Source organism: Vigna umbellata, chromosome 6, assembly GCF_029865625.1.
Source record: "Vigna umbellata cultivar VRB3 chromosome 6, Vumbellata_1.0, whole genome shotgun sequence".
Taxonomy (NCBI): domain Eukaryota; kingdom Viridiplantae; phylum Streptophyta; class Magnoliopsida; order Fabales; family Fabaceae; genus Vigna; species Vigna umbellata.
In genome coordinates, this window is record NC_142170.1 from 3,324,505 (window position 1) to 3,345,627 (window position 21,123).

Here is a 21,123-nt window from a genome sequence, read left to right on the forward strand (position 1 = left end):
ATGGGACCCAATTTTGACAGTTTAAAAAGCGATGACTCACTTGAGATTCACCAACAAATATGAAGACCAAAAGAGGGTTTAAACCTTGTTTAAAATCCTTAAATTGAGGCAATTCCAACTTAAAAATCTTTTCTTCATTCCATTTTCCATTCCCAGCCATTGGTAGTCCATTCACCACACTCTCTTATTGTTTTATCCCTAGTAATTGAGTTTCCATTTATTATAGGAAACTTTCTGTATAAAGGTGATGATCCCACCCATATATCTTCCTAAAATATAATCTTAGAACCTGAACCTATTTTCCACTCTAAGTTTTGGTCAAACGATTTTCCTTCCCCTTACCACATACATCACATAAGTTCTTCCACCACCTTAATGTGTAATGTTTTCTATTGTGTCCTCTTAGGCCTCTCCAAGACCCATATTTTGATTGTAAGATATCCTTCCATAATCCTTGTTTACCCGTGCCTAATCTCCACTTCCATTTAGCTAAAAGAGCTTTGTTGAACACTTATTAGGGCTTTATAAAATGAATAGTAAAGGGACAAGGTTGTGATTATTGATTTTATTAAGCATATTTATCCTGAAAAAGATAAATATTTGTCTTTCCATTTGACAATTTATTTTTAATTTTTATAATCACTGGTTGACAAAAAATTGCTTTGTTAAGTTATCTTCTACAACCATACCTAGATATTTGGAAGGTACTTCCATTGTATTACAATTTAAAATATGTGAGTATCGCATTAAATCACTTTTATCCATCTCCAAAGCTCCAATTTTGCTTTTATGAAAATTAGCATTAATCATTTGTGTTAATTGATTAGCACTGAACGATTATCATATGAGATAATCGATTATTACTAAATGTGTTTTACTCTTCTTACATTTTTAAACACTAATGATACAATAAATCAAAAACTACTTAAAACTTAAATCCTATACAATAAATTTAGATTTATTACAAAAGCTTTACGTAGAAAATTACAAGTTGTGGTGAATTCTTGGACTTATTTTCATCAGCATCCTTGTTTTAATATCATCAAACTACTTAATATCATCTTTCACAACTTCCTTAAATATCTTTGGATCTTCTTTCCAGTTACCTTGTATTTCCAACCCTTTAATAGATTAGTGAAAAAATTTAGAGTTATTATCCCCTTGTTTGATCCATTTTATTACACCAAAATCTGCATCTATCATAAGACCGGTATTGGCTTGCTCCTTATTTGAACTTCTACTGTCGTTGTGTATCTAAGTCCTTCCATGATGTCATCACATTTTCCTTTTCTTATTTAATGAGATTTATTGGCTTTGTTCTTGAGACATTTTTCTTTCCTGTGTCTTTACTTTTTGCACTCATAACAAATGATTTTTCATTATTCTGTTTTGTCTTTCTTGTATATTGTCTCCTTCCATTTGGAGGACTTCTTCAATGTCTTTCTCCTTTTTGAGTAAATTGTTGAACTTTTTCAGACATTGTAACTACTTCAGGATTTGTTGAAGGGTTAAAAGCTTTTCTTCCTTTAAATCTTGAGATTTAGTAACTTCAAACTTTAATTCTTTTCTACCTTTTTTTCACCTTTATATCTTGTCTCTTTGACTCTAGTGAAATTCTTACTCAAGAATTATTGAGAATATTTACTTAATATTTTTTTTATTTAAATTAGTTTTTAAGAAATATTTTAGCCTTAAAAATATCTTTCAGTTTTAGAAATTAGTTATTATTTAGATTTAGGAAATCAAGATTGACATATTTAGGAAATCAAGATTGACATATTGTAAATATTTAATATTTGATATTATGTTACATTTTTCTCTTATATATAAAGAATACATGAATAAAATAAAATAATAATTTTTTTCATTCAACATATCTCTTATATTTTTAATATGTCTCATATCTCTCATATTTCATATCTATAATATTTGCAAAACCCCTAAAACAATTCTTGAACAGTAACAACCACAACAAAAACACAACAATGTCATAACTATAACCACAAGGTGTAAGTAAGTCATCATACACTTAAGGAGAAATATATCATTTAAAAGGGACTCATCCTTAAGAAAAGATATAACTATGAATAATTCAAGTGAGTCTAAGTCCTATATTGAATAAAGATAACAAAGTTAAACATCATATAAGATAAAAAAAAAAGACCTCACAAATCCATTGTCTTTGAGTTTTTGAGTTAAAAGTGGTGTCAAATGTCTATTATGGGGGTAAGACTCATGTCACACATATATAATCAAACCCAATGAACTTTTTCAAAAGATAAAAATAAACCCTCTATATGAAATAGATCCATCAGTTATATAATAACACTCATGATGATGATAGAAAAAGAAATACAATAAAGAATATCATATTGAATGAAGTTATGATAAGAGAAAAACAAAAATTACAAGCACAAAAAGAAAAGAAAATCAAGTATAACAAAAAGAAGAATCAAATTTAAAGATTTAAAATTAAATAAGCAGATATTAAGCAAGGAAGGAAGAAGGTTGAAAATATTTACTTAATATCTTTTTTATTTACTTTAATTTTTAGAAAATATTGTAGTTTTAAAAATATCTTTCAATTAAAAATTATTTATTATTTAAATTTAAAACATCAAAATTGACATATTGTAAATATTTTGTATTTGATATTATGTTATATTTTGATCTACAAGCATAAAGTTTATCCATACAAAATATATCTCTCCTATTTCATATCTATTTGCAAAACCTCTCTCAAAAATTCTCAACAAGAATGGACCTTCTACTTGATCCATGATTAGTAAATACACTTCATGAACTTTTAGAATACTTAAAAAGTCATCCAAAGGAAGGTTTTTTCAATTATGTGTCTCTCTGTACAATAACAATCCAAGACTCTCAAATCTTAAGCAGCTATCCAAGATTTTAAAGTTGAATTATACCTTTAAAGAGTTTTAAAAGAAATTGAAACTTTGAGATTATTTGAAAGCGATTAAATTACTTAAAATGAAAAATTTTAAATTCCAATAAAAAGTAAGAATTTGAATTTTTTTATATTCTCAAATTTATATCTCTTCTCTTTGAATTTCATATATAGCTCGACTTTGATTAGAACAACATCAACTAAGGTTGAGACATTGTTAGTTTAATCGTTTTTTAATATTATGACCTCAACATTGTTTTTAATAAATTTCGGTGAAAGTTACTTTTTAAACAAAGTTAATCATATATATTTTCTTGGCCAACATCATTAATGTTATTTTATTGTTAATGTTATATTATAGTAATTTTTTAACTGACGTTAGTAAGGATTTTCTTAGTCAACATAATAATGTTGTTTCTATTGATGTCATATTTTTTTTTCTAACTTATGTCAAGATGTTATTTTCAGTTTATTCTAATCAATATCAGTAGTTATTTTTAGATTATGTAAGTCAGAACTTATATATATATATATATATATATATATATATATATATATATATATAAATGTTAGTTAAGATTTTAACATTAAGATTGTGTAGACTAGATTCTTTTTATTGATATTATATAAAAAAAATATTTTTGATTAAAAAAGAGATTCATATATAAGATGAGTGAAAATTTAATGAAAAAATTTGATGGGTTGTGTATTTAAAATTTTCATATACAAAAGGTAAATTTTATTATAATCTTTTAACAAAGAAGACTACATATCACCTTAAGTTGGCTCATCTTAATCAATTGAGGCAATAACTATCTAAATGAAATAATAATTGAATTATTAATAGCTTGGATTAATTAAATCTCATTGGACCTTTATTTAATTAAACTAGTGGTGCATCTGATTAAAAGTGTAACTCAACAACTATTAAACTAGGTGCTACCTTTTATTTTTGAACTTGATGCACCTAACATAATTTGAATTATTGTAGTATTTTTTACGTTCTTAATTTAGTTTCTATTTTTCCATTAATATTTCTGAGAACCTAAGGAAAAATATATAAATATATGTGTAATGTAAAACTTTACCTCTTCCAAATGTTATATAAAAAATTTATATTTAAAAATAAATTAAAGTTAGTAATATATATATATATATATATATATATATATATATATATACGGACGTCTATATTAGTTTAATTTTTTTTAAATGTAATTAAATTCAAATTGAATCAATTATAAGTTTCTTGAAAAATTTTATAAAGTTAACTGATTTAAATCTCACTTATGTCAACCTCCATCCAACTTATTTTACAAATATATTAAGGGACATTTACTTAATAGAGTGTTAATTTAAATTACAACTATTTGATTTTAAGTTTGGATATTTTTCTCTCTTTCTTATAATGAATTTTGATGTTCACTCCTCAACTATTTTTTTATAATCTAGTTTCTTATATTTTTAATCATTATGCTAATCTTTTTCTTCAGAGAAAAATTCAAACAGGTTCATTACTAAAATATAATGTTTTTTAATAGGTCTATACTGAGAGTTCATTCCAAGTATTTTGCAGCAAATCTAAAACTACCATTTCAATCTTTTTCTTTCTCCACAAATCATACACCATTGGCAACTCTCATTTCATATACCACACGCAAATAAATAAATTTAAAAAAAAAAAAAAAAAAAAACTTCCCTGATCTTGAACATTTTTCAAGGGTCACCTTTATTGTTCATCATATACAGAACAAGTCCAGCGGCATGTCTTTTTAAGCCTCGTCACCATCACTCACGCAGACACGACTATCGATATAGAATTCAGTAGAGAACTCAACTTCATCAACTATCCTTCCTCTGTTGTATTCACACACACAATGACCCAAGTTAGTATAAACACCGTAACAAAAAAAAAAAGTGCAACTAAATTCCCTTAACCAATCAACAAAAGCCAATGCAAAAATATATATTAAAGATATATATTTTCTCCTTGATGCGAAATTAAAATTCGTTTTTTCAAAATTTTGATATATTTTGATATAAATTTTTAAAAATTCTAAAAATAAATGGATATAATATTTTTAACCCAATTACATAAAAACAAATTGATATGATAAATGTTTTTAAGACATTTTTATTTCAATGTTAACTCAAAATATATTTAACATGTCAAAAAAATTTAATATAATTAAATTAAAAGAATTATATCTATTAATTTTAAAGTTTGAAAATCAAAATGTATTAAAGTTTTAAACAAAAACTAATTATAATTTTTTGTAAAGGTCTAAAACCATTTTTAACTTATAAATTTACATGTTAGTACCTTTCAAGAACAAACTTCCCTTCTTTATACTTTTGACTCTTCTCGTGTGCAGATTCCTGAAAGAAAATAGTAAATGTTAAAAAGTTTTGTGACAAGCTAACAACCAGCTTGAACTAAACAATGACGGTTGATAGATAATATTATATATGCCATCAACCAATCACAAACAAAATGATTCAGTTTGTCGACTATTACAATCACTATCTCATATCAGCCATAATTTATAAGTAGATAACATTGTAAAATTCATTTTAGAGTGATGGTGTGTTGTCATGAAACTATCTCTATATGTATTAAAAATTCTGGGTCACTGATTCCTGATTACGTGAAATCCAGAGAGGGGAAGAGAAGAGTATTACGTATTTCCAGCCAATTATTTGACCACAACAACAGCAAAAGATATCTGCCACAGTATGCAATCCTGAAAGCATCATCCTTTCTTCTGGTGCTCCGAGTGTGAAGTTGACACTGGATCATAGTCCCGAAACATAAGCAAACACATCATCAGTATAGATTATTCAGGTCTAGCGGTATTTTCAACTAATAATGTCAAACTAAATATCCCCAAACTTTATTTATTTATAATGCAAACAGCAAGTAGGTTTATAAATTTCATCTGACCAAAGAGAGCAGGTTAGACATAAAGTTGTTAGTAAGAAAATAACATGTCAAATAAGAACACAGTAAAACAGTGCCAAATTATGCGTCTTCTCTGTCAAATTATTTTTGGCTGCTTGCCTTCTTCTATTGTATTCTTTTCTATAAATAACAAATATTACATTACAGTTCCAAATGACAATTAAATATAATTCCTGATCTGTATAAGCTAAAAACTGAAATATAATAATATGAACTATTAGGAAGATTCTATTCACTAAACAAAAGGAAACAATAATTATAATTGTTGAAATAAGTAATAAGTAGTGCATTTGGAATCAATTACCTTGTCTTGTACCAAGGAGTCTAGTACACTCTATGAGTTGTACACTCTATGAGTTGTACTTAGGAGTCTAGAATAGTCTTTGTCTAGAATAGTCTTTGTGATCTTCCCATTGTAAGAGTTTTCTATCATTGTATATGCTTAATACAAATTTTGGTCCCTAATTTTGTTAGTTATATTCAAAGTGGTCCTCCTATTTTTTTGAATTGTTTAGAGTGGTTCCATGTTTTGGTAAAATAGTTCAAGTTGGTCCTTTTTGCTGACGACATTAAAAATGCTAACGGTGTAATGTTTACTTTAGCCAATAGTTAATGACCTGTCTAGTTATTCATTATGTGGCAAGCTCAGGTCAATTGATGTGTAAATGTTAAATATTGACATGAAAAAGTTAAAGTTTAGGTTAAAGAAAATTACAATTAGGTTAGAAGCAATTCGCAAATTGGGATTGAAGAATCTAGTGAAATTGGTCTTCAAATTGGGTTTGTGGTTCGTTGAACTTGCAATTGGAAGATCGTAGGTAGGTAAGTGTTCTTAACCTGATGTTGTTCTTGTTGGTTTTAGGTGTTAGGGTTTAATTTGGTGTTGAATATTTTAATTTTGTTAAATGTATTATTTTGTTTTATTGGGTATGATTTTGGTGGTAAAAGTTTTGTAATTATGTGTTATTGATTGGTTAAATGTTGAATCTGTAGTTGTTTTGTAATTCGTTGTCGGTTTGGGTTTAAATATGATTAAAGTTGTTGCGTTTTGGAGGTTTAAGTATGGTAAAATTTGTCGCATTTTGGGGATTTATAATGGTCCCATAGGTGTTACTTTAAATTAATTTAGTGGTCCAATTTCCATTTGCAGGATAGGGATTGGGATGACTGACTAAAGGTTTGAGGTAGTGGTCCACCATGGTGGGACCTTGATAAAAGAGGTGCCCTTTAAGTATATAGATGAGGAGATAGCTTATTTGGACATTGACCCTGATAAATGGAGTTGTTTCTGAAATACTAGGTGTCCTTAAGGATGTGGGGTACCTTGAAGTAAAAGACTTATTTTACAATATACAAGATATTTTTTATAAGTTGTATCATCAGGTGCAATGAATATGATCAACGTGCAAAATATTTTGGGAAAGTTAACTTGTTTGTTGTACATGGCGTGGACGAGCAAAGGTTATAGAAAATGATGTCAATCAAATTCTTTATCTTTGTCAAGGACCTTTAGAGAGTGGTGAGGATAGTGAGGTTGGAGATTTGACGCATGTTGAGGATGGTGATGAAGGAAATGTGGAGGATGAAGTTGAAGTGCAAAAGGAGGTAAAGGAAGGAACAATTAACTGTGTGAAGTGGGGATGCACACAGAGGCTGAGGTGGACTTGCAGAATGATGCTTAGTTAGTGACTGAGGGTGAGTTGGTCAGTGAGGTTGAGTTGCTGGAGACAGAGGGTGGAGTGGAGGTGGAGACAGATGGTGGAGTGGAGGTGAAGACAGAGCATGGAGTGGAGATGGAGACAGATGGTGGAATGGACAGTGAGGAAGAAGTTGAACTAGACAATGAGGATGAAGCACATATGGATCATCTTAGTGGTGACGAGTACGTGGAGGAGGTAGAAGATGTTGGTATTAGATTGGAGGTACAAGAGAGCGATGAAGAATATAAGGCTGGAGAGAGTGATATTGAACCAAAAGGACATGGTAGGGCTTGTTAGATGATGAATGGGATTTTGAATTCCTGTTAACTCCAGAAAACAGTGCAAGTGAGGAGGATGACAGGAGGATGACACTGAGGATAGACCAAGTCATTTTCCCTTTCCTGCATATGGAAAACAAAAGTCAATGACAGATTACAAATGACAAGTTGGGACTACATTTACAGATAAGGATGAGTTCAAGGAGACCATTAGAAGTTATGTTGTTCATGCTGGAAGAGCTCTAAATTTTGTGAAAAATGATAAACGTAGGGTAAGGGTGAGATGCATGGTGGCCAACGTAAGTGTCTATGAGTAGCTTACTTTGAGTTTTTGCCATCACACAAAATTTAGCAATTAATGAAAATAGTTGGTACCCATACTTGCATAAGGCAATTTAACATTAAAATGATGAATAGTAAGTGGTTGAGAGAGAAATTAGATAGGTCTTTACAAGACAATCCTAATTTAAGGGTGAATGAGATATGTTCTAAAGCATTAAAGAAATGGAATACCAATGTTTCAATTTCTAAAGCACAAAGGACAAAGTTAATGGTCTCTAGTCAACTTGAAGGTGACTTTAAAGAACAATTTAGAAGGATTTATGACTATGCACATAAGTTGTTGAGGTGTAACCCAAGGTCTATAGTTAAGGTTAAAGTAGACATTGATAATGGTGACCCAATCTTCCAAAGATTTTATGTTTGTCTGAAAGCTTGTAAGGATAGTTTTGTGAGTTGTAGGCCCATTATCGGTTTAGATGGGTATTTTTTAAAAGGTTAGTATAAGGGAGAGTTGCTTATTGCTGTTGCTAGGGATCCAAATGAGCAGATGTTACAACTAGCTTATGCAGTAATTGAAGTCGTGAACAATGACACTTGGATGTGGTTTTTACAGTTATTAGTTGAAGACCTTGGGGGTAATGAAGTGTGTGGGTCATGCACGTGGATGTCTGACCAGCAAAAGGTACATGTAGTACTTTGATTAGTTTTGACTTCATGCATTGTAATTTTGATGTGGATAAGGGTTGGTGCCAGCTATCTAGGAACTTTTGCCTGGGGCAGAACAAAGATTCTGCATGAGGCACCTGTATGCAAACTTTAGGAAAATGTTTTCTGGTTAGACATTGAAGAATCTAATGTGGAGGGCTGCCACAAGCACCTACCCCAGCTTGGGAGAGAGAAATGCTCAATATTAGAGAAGTCAATGTAGAAGCATATAAATACCTCATAACTATTTTCCCGAGGTACACTTTTTTCCTTACATGCACATTAACGAAACTCATGTATGGTAACCCATTTTCCTTACTTTTCCAGAAACAGGTATTGGTCAAGATCTCAGTTCACATGAGTGAAGCTTTCAATCGTTTTATTATTCATGCTAGAGGAAAATCCATTATCACCATATTGGAGGAAATCAGACTTTATCTCATGAAAGGATGGGCTACGAACAAAACCAATGTGGCATCTATGGATTTCTCTATTTGTCCAAAGATTAAAAAGAGACTTGGCAAGGAATCAAATTTATCAAGATATTGGATCCCAACGTAATCTCATTTATGTTTATATCCAATTCTCATTTATGTTCATGTCCATTTTTTATTAATGTTCATGTCCTTTATTTCTTTCAGCTGATCTGCACAAAAGATGTTTGAGGTTAGACACGTTTCAGTAATTGGGAACAAGTTTACAATGGACCTGGACAGTGAATAATGTAGCTACAGGAAGTGGATGATCAGTGGCATCCCTTGTTGTCATGCAATTGCAGCAATAAACTACTCAAATGTAGACCCACAAAATTTTACTCCAAGTTGGTTCAGAAGATCATCCACATATGAAGAGGCATATGTCTCCATCATTTATCCTGTGAATGGCCACCTCCTATGGGAAACAACAAGCTTCCCAGATGTATTGCCACCATTTAAGAGGAAGTTCCTGTTCACAAAGAGCCAAAGCTCAATCTACAAGATTATCCAAAAGTACCCTGACACAAGAGCTCCCTGCCTTCTTATACCTAAATTGTTTCCTCATTCCTGCACCCATTACCCATTATAACCTATCATATTATATCCTATCATAATACTTGAAACCTTTACTATTTAGTGGAATCTTTTACAGTTGGTAAGCAGTATTAGATGTGGCCCAAGGTGAATAAGTATAAAACATAGTGTTTATTTTCTATTACTCTGTACAAGCCCTCCTTTGTGAAAATATTTCTGAACATATTCCAAAACTATTAGCCAACACCTGATTGGTGTCTAATAGATATCGTGTTGTGAAAAGTTTTTCAAGTTCCATTCAACCCTCTTTCAAACCATTTATTTCACCGAGAATAAGCTCTATTGTACACATTCTCTTCCATTGGTTTAAATTTATTAGAAATTTATATATTTTGTGTGTTCCACATCTTATTCATGAACTATCGATAATTGTGTAGTTTTAAATAAGTTTTAACTCAGAACCAGTAGAAAGTGTGGCTGCTGGTACTGGCACTCCTTTTTTAATTAAATAAGTTTTAACTCAGGACCGGTAGAAAGTGTGTGGCTGCTGGTACTGACACTCCTTTTTTTAAAATTATAACTAATGCAGTGCAATAGGTTGAAATGTGAGGGCTATTGACCCATGTACAGAAAAGGAGAGAAAAGTAGAACAGGTCTGTCAGCAGAGAGACCTGTTAATAGGTAATCGGCCACATGGATTTTCAAGCATTTTCAATGCCTTCAAACATGTACATGATTTTCCAATAAAAGGACAATACTAGAATTCAAAACATGAAAATTGCTCTAGTGGTTCAATTTTACCAAGCAATAAAACTATACAAGGTTTGAACTCACATAAAGACTTTGAAGGCTTTCAATGCCTTAAAACATGTTTTGCTAATCATATTACCCAGTTGAATTCTTTCAAAACATAAATTTAAAACTTATTTTGTAATGCCAAATTCTATGCAAAAAAAAAATAAAAAAATCTAAAAGATAGTGAAATTTGTATATGTTAAAATGTTGGAATTTATAATTTTGAAATGTTAATTAAGGCATAGACAAGTTTTCATATGATTCAATAAAAGTATAAGCCTCAGAGTCTTGCCATGATGATTATGATGATAACAAATAATACTATGTTTTGTTGTGTCTAACATTTTTATTTAGTGTGAAACAGGTGATATAAGTCTATAAGACCAAAGACTAGACTAAGTCTAAGCACTAAAAACATGCATAAGAAGTTTAGACAAAGTTTTCAAGGAAAGAGTAGACCAGAGATGGAAGTCTACAAAGAAGAGTAGAGACAATCTACATGAAGTGTCGGACATTTGGCAAGAGTAGACAGAATCTACATGAAGCACCAGATGCACTCGAAATGTAGTCTAAGTCAAGAGAAGCACTAGACAAGGACTAGCAAACGAAGTCAAGAGAAGCACTACATGAAGACATGCACGAAGCGTCAGAAGAAGTCTAAATGCAAGCGAAGAGAACAAACGCTTCTCAAAGAGTAGACAAAGCTTGGTACAAGACACAAGTAGACAAAGCTAACACATGAATATTACAAGACACAATCGTAATGCAAAGAACATCTAAAAGTCATGCAAGTTTAGTGACATCCCGAAGATGACTTTGACACAACATTTTTCTAAATTTGGTACTGTGAGAAACACGGAAGAGAATGTGATAAAGGTGTTCCATGCTAATCATGTTGAGTATAACAACAAATGTTATCAGAAAAAGGTCAACCATGTTCTGTAAAATACTGACACAAAAGACAAGAAAAGCATGCAAGTTACTACGGTCCTTTTTACGACATCTGTAAATAGAAATGAAACTGTGTAAAAACAATTAATGCTCTATACACAATATACACGAAACATTGCTTGAAAAGAGATTCACAAGCTTCTAGTGCTAAGTTTAAAGATAGTTTGCTAAATGACTTAGAGAAAGGGCTAAACTTGTAAATCCTTTTGTATTTCCAAGAGTAGCATAGTGTACTGGTTCTTTATCTAATGGGAAGATAAAGGGTTACTTAGGAGTGACTGAGTTAGAAGTAATAGTGAATACTTGAAACCTTTACTATTTAGTGGAATCTTTTACAGTTGGTAAGGAGTATTAGACGTGGCCCAAGGTGAATAAGTATAAAACATAGTGTTTATTTTCTATTACTCGTGTACAAGCCCTCCTTTGTGAAAATATTTCTGAAGATATTCCAAAACTATTAGCCAACACCTGATTGGTGTCTAATAGATATCGTGTTGTGCAAAGTTCTTCGAAGTGTTTTTCAAGTTCCATTCAACCCTCTTTCAAACTATTTATTTCATTGAGAATAAGCTCTATTGTACACATTCTCTTCTATTGGTTTAAATTTATTAGAAATTCATATATTTTGTGTGTTCCACATCTTATTCATGAACTATCGATAATTGTATAGTTTTAACCCAGGACCAGTAGAAAGTGTGTTAGAGTGTGTGGCTGCTGGTACTGGCACTCCTCTTTTAAATTATAACTAATGCAGTGCAATAAGTTGAAATGTGAGGGCTATTGAACCATGTACAGAAAACGAGGGAAAAGTAGAACAGGTCTGTCAGTAGAGAGATAAGAAGCAAAAAATGGAAGGAGAACGGAAATATAATGAAGTCAAAGAGTGCAGATATCCCATGGAAGAGCTAGATGCCAAACAGACTAGACAGCTGGCGGTAGACTTAGGGGGGAGAGAAATAGAGAATCATAAGGATAATGATGAGAGAAATCAAAGGGGGAAGGGCCAGAAGGACAAATACGCTTTAGTCCTTAGCATCTATTCCTTTTCTACTTTCTTCTTTTCATTTTCAGTTTACTCCATTCCTCTGTGATTGATTTTGATATAGTTTGGGACAGTTTACTATTTCTACTTTGAATTTCTGGTTTTCAAGAGAAATATTTTGCAATGAAAGGTGCTAAGCTGCATTTCTTCTAGAGTTTTTGATAGGATCTAAGGTAAGAGGATAGAAGAAAGAGGAAATAAGAGAGCAGTTAAGAAAGGCGGGAAAATGAGAGAGCAGTTAGGAAAGGCGGGATGAGAGATCTTATATAGATAGAGTTCTATTCATTGTTAGAGAGGAGTTTTTGAGTATTATTTTATAAATATGGACTTTGGCCAGAAGAGGGGGATTATGCCTCCGTTAGGGCTAAGAGGGGGATTAGACCTCGTTAGGGTTAAGAGGGGGATTAGGCCTCCATTAGCGCTATAGTGTACTTTGTTCTCAATATCAATACAGAAACTCATTCTTTCATTGTTCTTTCTATCTTTTGAGTGTGTTCTTGTTAGGTTCCAAACCCAGGTACCTAACAAATTGGTCCAACCTGTCGGATCTATATCAGAGGAGAAAACGGAGCGCGTGTGAAGAAGAATGGAGGGACGATTGAAGGCGATTGAGTCGACGATGGAGGAATCAAAAGTGGAGGTGCGAGCGATGACTCTCGCGTTCCAACAAGCTTCAGGACATCACACCAGGAACCAGCCTAGGAGCTCCGAAGGAAGTGGTGATTCCATCAATGCGGGACGCGAACGACGACTATATGAAAACTCGAAGGAGGAATCGGAAGAAGACAGAGGAGAAGTTCGACGCAGTTGGAGGAAGCACGTTGAACTACCTACATTTGATGGCACGGATCCCACTGGCTGGATCGCACAGGAAGAGGAATTCTTCGAGTTACAAGGGGTATCGTAGGAGGAAAAGGTGCGCCTAACCGACATCAGGATGGAGGGGAGCGCTGGCTACTGGTTCAGAGCCTGGAAGGGGAAAGCCAAGAATCGTTCATGGGATGGTTTGAAGGAAGCCCTGGTGATAAGGTTTGGAACCATTGTCGAGCGTTTGGCAGCATTGAAACAGACAGGGACAGTGGACGAGTATGTACAATACTTCAAAATATTGGCGGGTTGAACGAGGAGGATGCCGGACGAGCAGCTGTTAGGATATTTTCTTGCGGGATTGCAAGAGGACATCCAGAATCAAGTCCGACCGTATAACCCGAAGGAATTAATGGTGGCGATGTGGATCGCAAGGGATATTGAGGAGTTTCAGGGAGGCGCAAAGGTGGGGAACGGGAGCGGGATTGAAGACCAGTCGTCTTGGGGACGAACGAGCGCAGAGGTGACACTGTCTGAGGCCAATCATTATAACCCAAGCCGATCGAGGGTTGCTGAGCGGTCCGAGGCAATGCGCTATAGCCCAGGCCGATTGGGAGCCGCCGAGAATGTGGGGTTAGTACTGAACACCCGGAAACTGCCTTACTCAGAATTCCTGAAACGGAGAGAGCAAGGAAGAAGGTGTTTCAGGGGACCATTCGGTCCAGGCAACTATTGCCCAGAAAGGAGTCTACGGATGGTTAGGTTGGCGGAGGATGAAGAGGAGGAGACTGAAGGAGCTAAGACAGAATTAGACTTGAAGCAGACGGAGTTGTCCACAATTGAAGATCTTACAGCAACTCTGCCAAGGGTTGTTAACACGAGCCGAACGGTTGAAGGCAAGGGGGAGGAGCCAAACGGTATAAAGATAGGGGGAAGAAAGCCGAACGGTGTAAAGATAGGGGAAAGAGAGCTGAACGGTATAAAGATAGTGGGAAGAGAGTTGAACGGTATAAAGATAGTGGGAAGAAACCCAAACGGTATAAAGATAGTGGGAAGAGAGCCGAACGTTAGAAGAAGTTATTTTTCAGGGAAGAATAAGAAGCTCCTTACCTTCAAGGAAATAATCCAAACACGAAAATGGTCCCATAAGTTCTGTCTCTCATTTCGACCACTACCCAAGCCTCTAGACAGGAAGTTGTAGGTAGTAGCAGGTAGTAGCCAGAGGGTTCCCTTCCTATGATAAGACCATATCACAATGCTATGGGCTCAAACTTCATTGTTGCAACCTTGAGGACAAGGTTGTTTTGCAGTAGGGTGTAATGATAGGATCTAAGGTAAGAGGATAGAAGGAAGAGGAAATGAGAGAGCAGTTAAGAAAGGCGGGAAAATGAGAGCGCAGTTAGGAAAGGCGGGATGGGAGATCTTATATAAATAGAGTTCTATTCATTGTTAGAGGGGAGTTTTTGAGTATTATTTTGTAAATCTGGACTTTGGCCAAAAGAGGGGGATTATGCTTCCGTTAGGGCTAAGTGGGGCATTAGGCCTCCATTAGCGCTATCAATGTACTTTGTTCTCAATATCAATACAAAAACACATTCTTTCATTGTTCTTTCTATCTTCTAAGTATGTTCTTGTTAGGTTCCAAACCCAGGTACCTAACATTTTTGGTTGACTACTATCGTGAATTTTAGTTTCTATCAAAAAGCCTCAATGATAAATTGTTTCCAAAGATGTGGATGCATTACCATTAAATCCAGTTAATATGGTAAAAAAATGCGGAGGATTTCAAGTATAGAACAATTTAGTACTCATGGTAAATTACACAATGCAATTTCAATAGAGCTTTGACTTTTGCAGAACATGCAGAAGAACTCCGAATATGTTGCAGGCAATTTTCATCTAGCAATAAAAAATGAGTACCAGGCATGTCAGCTTATCAGTAATCATACACGACACAGTACGGTCATTACCTTTAATTTCTTAGTCACCAATGGATTATCCAAGAAAAACTTAAATATACTCACACGTTATTGAATAGGTATGCTTTTCCCCTCCGGCAATGAAACGACTGAAAGAAGGGTCACAGAAGATTAATATGAGAAGTAATTTAAGAATCCATGAAAGCAGTTGGAAACTTAGAGCATTATATTGGCAAAAACCAAGCAAAAACAGATGTACAGACATTATGCATTACTTTAGAAGTAATACATTTAGCTTGTTATCTTTTCCCAAATCTCAAACTATATGTGAGGTATATATTTAATTGAATGAAACATGATTTTATGAATATCATGGAAAGACACCACCACAGAATAAGAAGGATACAAGGTATCAAAAGCAATCAGGCAAGAGAGCAGTCCAAATTTACAAGGGCATATTGTGAGTTCCCCCTAAAACTTGGTACATGAACCTCTACTGTATATTCCTTGGATAAATAGTTTCTGAACTCATCATTCAGACAGATTTGGCCCCCTTGAGTATTTTACAAAGTACATCATTAATGGAAGAACTACCCGTTTCATCACAGTTCAACTATTTGCAAAGCACAAGGATTGAACTGAATAATATCAAGGACTCATACAGCAAAGCGCATATTATCCATCAGGATTTGTTGCCAACGTATCCATCTGAAATTCTTTTCCAGTAAGAATAGATGAGCAACTATGCGATCCACACTCAATCCAAAGGCTATTTATTGGCCTTTTTCATTAATCAGATGAGCCAGTGTATAATTTTGACCTTTTTTTTTAATTCTTCAGTGGATGTAGCAGGTGATGCAAAACGGGAATGCTTACAGGGGATAAGTATAATAGCAAAGAGTATTCATAAAGGGTACATAAGGCTAAGATCCAAAACTACGGTAATTCTCTAGAAAACCTGAGTTCAGAAAAAAGCACAAACTTTGCATTCAGATAGAGTAAGAAACACAACAATAAGCCAAGAACAAAACACAAAAAATTCCAATAAACATCCCCCACCCCAAAATTCGTTGCTGACCCGGATTTCAAAATTGCATAAACCATCTCAAATTTAACTAACAAATCTACCAACACAATATTCATATATTAACAATAACCTAACTCAATTCAGATACTCTGATCCAGCTTCAATCATGGTACAACCTACGATTACAGTTCAATGGGGCAAGTTGTGTTCATATTCCACATATGAAAACGTCCATAAAATGATTAACTGTGTCTGAAAATTGAATATGCCCTAAAGGGTAGTGTTCTTCATTCACAAACAGATTCAGAAATATAATCAAAGCAAGCATAAGGTTTGGTAAAGTACCCTTGAAATGAGATCATCTGCAAGGGCCAAGTGAGTACTACAAAACTTGCATCTATAAGACCTTCCCTCAAGCTCCATCACAAAGAATCTACCCATATTCTTTCTGCTTTCTCTGTTGTTTTCTTGTGTCACCACCGTCACTTGCTTCTATTGCTCATAGCGGTTCATGGGAACAGAAACGACAATACAAGTGCCTCTTTCTCTGGAAACTTGCTCTTCAAAGGGACACGTGTTGGTCTAGAAAATAAATTAAAAATAAAAATATTAATATTAATATTATTTTTTCTGAATTAATTAATATCTCTTATAGTTAATAGGTGTCTATTACGACCACCGTACACGCAAGTTTTAGTTTTCAGTATTCTGACTCCAAATTTGTTACCAATTGGTTGATGAAAGTTACTGATAAATAATTAAATAATAGGTCATTATATTATACTAATGATATATTTAACATCGATGAGTAAGTTTCCATTCAAAATTTTAAAATCGTAGTTTTTTTTAATCAATTTTCTTATTTTTATTAAACGTGAGAATTTTCTATACTTGAATTTATAATAATTTTATATAATTTTGAGAAATATACAAACAACAACTTCTTCGTCTTATAATAAATAAAATTATTTTAAGTAAATAAATGCGATTGGTAAAGAAAGAATTGGTCCTTTAATGTGATTAGTCTTGACAATAACTTATGATTAACTTTGTGTTGTGGCAATCTTTTACTAACCATGATGATGATGTTACATTTGGTTATTGAAAGTAATTCTTTGACATAATCCACGGTTTTGAATGTTTCTCCCTTCTCAACGTTGAATTTTCTGTTTTCTATTCCTCTCAAATTAAAAATTATTATTTTTACACATGATATTACATTACTTTAATTTATTTATTTTATATGTTGAATAAAAAAATATAATTTCAAGTATCATCTAGTATCTTAATCTAGTAGTATAAATATTAGAAAACAAGATACTATCTTATTGTCTATACCTCCTTTAAGGACACATATGCATAGTGTTATTTTTAAATGTGAGATTTTTGTCATTTTCAAAATGTGGATTTATCATACTAACGCAACCTACTCATCTCTCCTTTTGTGACACATTTACATAATGTTCTTTTTTTTCCTTCCGTAAATGTTCATCTACGTTTACTTTTATGATATTTATCCACAATTTGGCTTTTTGGTCTTTTACATGCGCATAATTTTTTTCTTTATTCTAGTTTGTTTGCTTTCCTGCAAACACTATTTTGTTAAAAAGAGAAATGATGGAGGTGAAAGACATCCTGGAGCAGGAATTTTAAATTGAGTTATTTGGTTGTTGGCTAACGAATGGGTTTGCTTTCTGCTTAAATCCATCTTCTCTACCACTTGTTTGTACTCGGTGAACTACAAAATTTAGAGAATGTGAGTTTATCCATACAGAATAAATAAATCTAGCAATATATAGATGAAATAATTATATGAATCTAATAACTAATAAATAAATTTAATATATTAGATGAATTTGTTCACCAACAAAATATATGTTTATTAATACACGTTAAACGAGTTTGTTTACTAAGTATAATAAAAATATTAGATAAATCATTTCATATATTAATTAGACAAGTTAAAAAATACATATTAAATAAATACATATTAAATATGTATGTTCAACATTAATTAAATAAGTCTAGCAACCACATACATTAATTAGACAAATCTATGAAATATAAATTAGATGAATATATAAATACACATTAGACAAAATTGTACATATATTTATTAAATAAGTCTATCAATACACATTAAGTTACATATATATGTCTTGTACATCGAATCAAGACCAGGGTACGCGTTTAGAACCACTTATCAACAAAAAAACCTAAAAGAACACCTAAACGACACATGCAATAGAGCCAACATCACATGCATTTGAAAACGTGAAACTAGAGAAAAGAGTAGAAACTAAATTACTCTTTTGAAATAACTAATAGGATGAAAATGAAGACCTTACCATGATCATTTAGGACCTTCATGATTAAAGAATATAAATAACCCAACAGTTAGAAGATAAGAAAAGATAGTAGAGAACTATTAAAAAAAGAGTTTTAAAGAAATTGTGTGTCTTGAATAACGAGACTTGATAGTTAAAATTCTATTTATACTTCAAGCTTTTTAATAGTAAAATAATTTAATCTCTCCGTTTAAAACACATTATCAACACTAAAACTCTATTTTCCAAACTCTAACAAATATTTCTTTATAATATTTTCTTAATTATTTTATTGTTTTTTCAACAATAAAACACAAATTTATTAATTTTCCCCAAGTCGTAAGTTTTGTTCCATTTCTAAAATGAAAAAAAGAGTAAAATACAAATTTATTATTTATTATTTATTTTTTTCTCATCTGTTTTATTTTATTTTTGAAAAAATAAAATAAAAAAAAATTATTTTGATTCACTTACCAATAAAATATAATTTGATAATACGATATTTTTCAGGTACATGAGTTGTTATTGTTTCTCATATAATTTTTTTTTTCTATTTCTGAAAAATATTTGAAATGATTTCTGAAATACTTATATTCTCCTGAGCGATTCTAGAGCCAGGTTATTATAGAAAAAAATTCTAAAGAAATAATAACTTAAAGTAAATTTATAAAATAATAATTTTAATTTTAAAAAAGTATTTATTTAAAAAAGTGGAGAAGCTTTGTGACTTGAAAGACTTACCATCTGGCTGCATATGGGTAAAATGCTGGTATACAAAAGTGGTAAAATCAAGCTCTAGGCAATACCCTTTATGATGTTTCTTCGGGTATGAATTGTGCCTTTTCCCAATTTGTCAATACTTGACAATTTGTCTGATTTGTGACAAATTTAAATCATTTTTTTGTTTTCAGATACTTTACATTTTACCAAAAGAAGGATAGTTTCCATTTACAAAAAAAGGATAGTTTACATTTTTACATATAGTTATGAATTCGTTGAAATGATGTCATAAACAGTGAACTGAAAAAAAAAAAGAAATTCTATAATAAAAAATGAAAAAAAAAATCTCTGTTTCTGGGCTTTAGGTTATATGAACCTAAAAAATCTCTATTTCTTTTACACAACTTCCTATTGCTTTCAAAGACACTGTTTCCTCTCTTCGTCAAACAAACCGTATACTTTGGGATCAGCATTACACTCTTATGTATTCAGAGCCTTCTCCACAAAGAGCACCACCCAGTCTTGTTCCAAAGAAAGAAATTAAAACCCAAGTGGTTGAGAATGTTGAGCTGATGCGAACCAGGCTAAGGATCTACTACAGCGTTTCAATGACAGTGCTTTGAAGGCAAGGAACAAACCTACATTTGTGTTCTATAATTAAGAAAGCAAAAATCGTAGAAGTGAGTAGAAGAAGTTTAAGATGACAAAAACGTGGAAAGGACAAGAGACTAATATCCATTGACCATCTTTACGTACCTCTTTTCCCATCATCGAGAATTGTCTCAAGTTTCGGTTTTTACGTGCTAGCTGGGATTGCTCAGATTCGAATCTGAGAATGTTCATCTCTCAGAGCATGTGAGTGGTATGTCACCTGCTGAATTGGCTCGAATCCAACTACAGATGATGTCTAATCCAGAGCATATGTGAGATGGCCTCGGAGAGCATGAAGAACATGAGTTCTGAAAACTTTAAACTTGCTACTAGCAGTTGAAGTATACTCATTCATAAGAAATGGTTGAGATTGATGAAAATATGGCCAACGCCTCAATCTCAGCCATTTCTTCTTAACGAATGTGCTTCGTCTGCAAGCAGCAAGTTTAAAGTTTTTAGAATGTTCTTCGACCATCTCATCAGCTCTGGATTAGACATCATCCGTTGTTGAATTTGAGCCAACTCAGCTGGTAAGATGCCACTCATACTCAGCAATTCTAAAGCCAGGTTTTTATAGAAAATTTTTTCTAAAGAAATAACTTAAAGTAAATTTGTAAAATAATTATTTTAATTTTAAAAATGTATTTATTTAAAAAGTAAAATTGGAAAAGTAATGTCAACACAAAAAAGAAATATATATATATATATATATATATATATATATATATATATATTAAATATATTAAATATATTATTTTACTTTTCAAAATTATTTATCATGATTCGGTGACTCTTGGGTATGTTAACGTATGTTTCAGAGTTTTGCATGTCTGAATATTATGGAATTATATAACCCATGCCTCTTGTAATACCTTATGTGATACAAAATTCTAATTTAATTTTCTGATAACTATCTCGTATTGACTCTATTATTATTTTCAAAAAGAAATATTTATTTCTCTATTTTAACACACTTATGGTTGTAATTTATGCCAAAAAAGCAGAAAAGTCTTACCTAGTTTCTTATATTTAAGAACAA

General features: G+C 32.3%; 1 protein-coding gene across 1 annotated transcript; it reads right to left on the bottom strand.

Moving 5' to 3' along the window:
• Window positions 1-4,422: 4,422 nt before the first annotated feature.
• LOC148196594 (protein yippee-like At5g53940) lies at window positions 4,423-16,918 on the bottom strand. The gene is made up of 5 exons (XM_088092723.1): window positions 16,732-16,918; window positions 15,465-15,508; window positions 5,591-5,699; window positions 5,232-5,287; window positions 4,423-4,765 (listed from the first exon to the last, which is right to left on the bottom strand). Exons 1-5 carry the CDS (start codon window positions 16,825-16,827, stop codon window positions 4,681-4,683), a joined length of 390 nt encoding a protein of 129 aa, XP_087948849.1. The 5' UTR covers window positions 16,828-16,918; the 3' UTR covers window positions 4,423-4,680.
• Window positions 16,919-21,123: the final 4,205 nt, after the last annotated feature.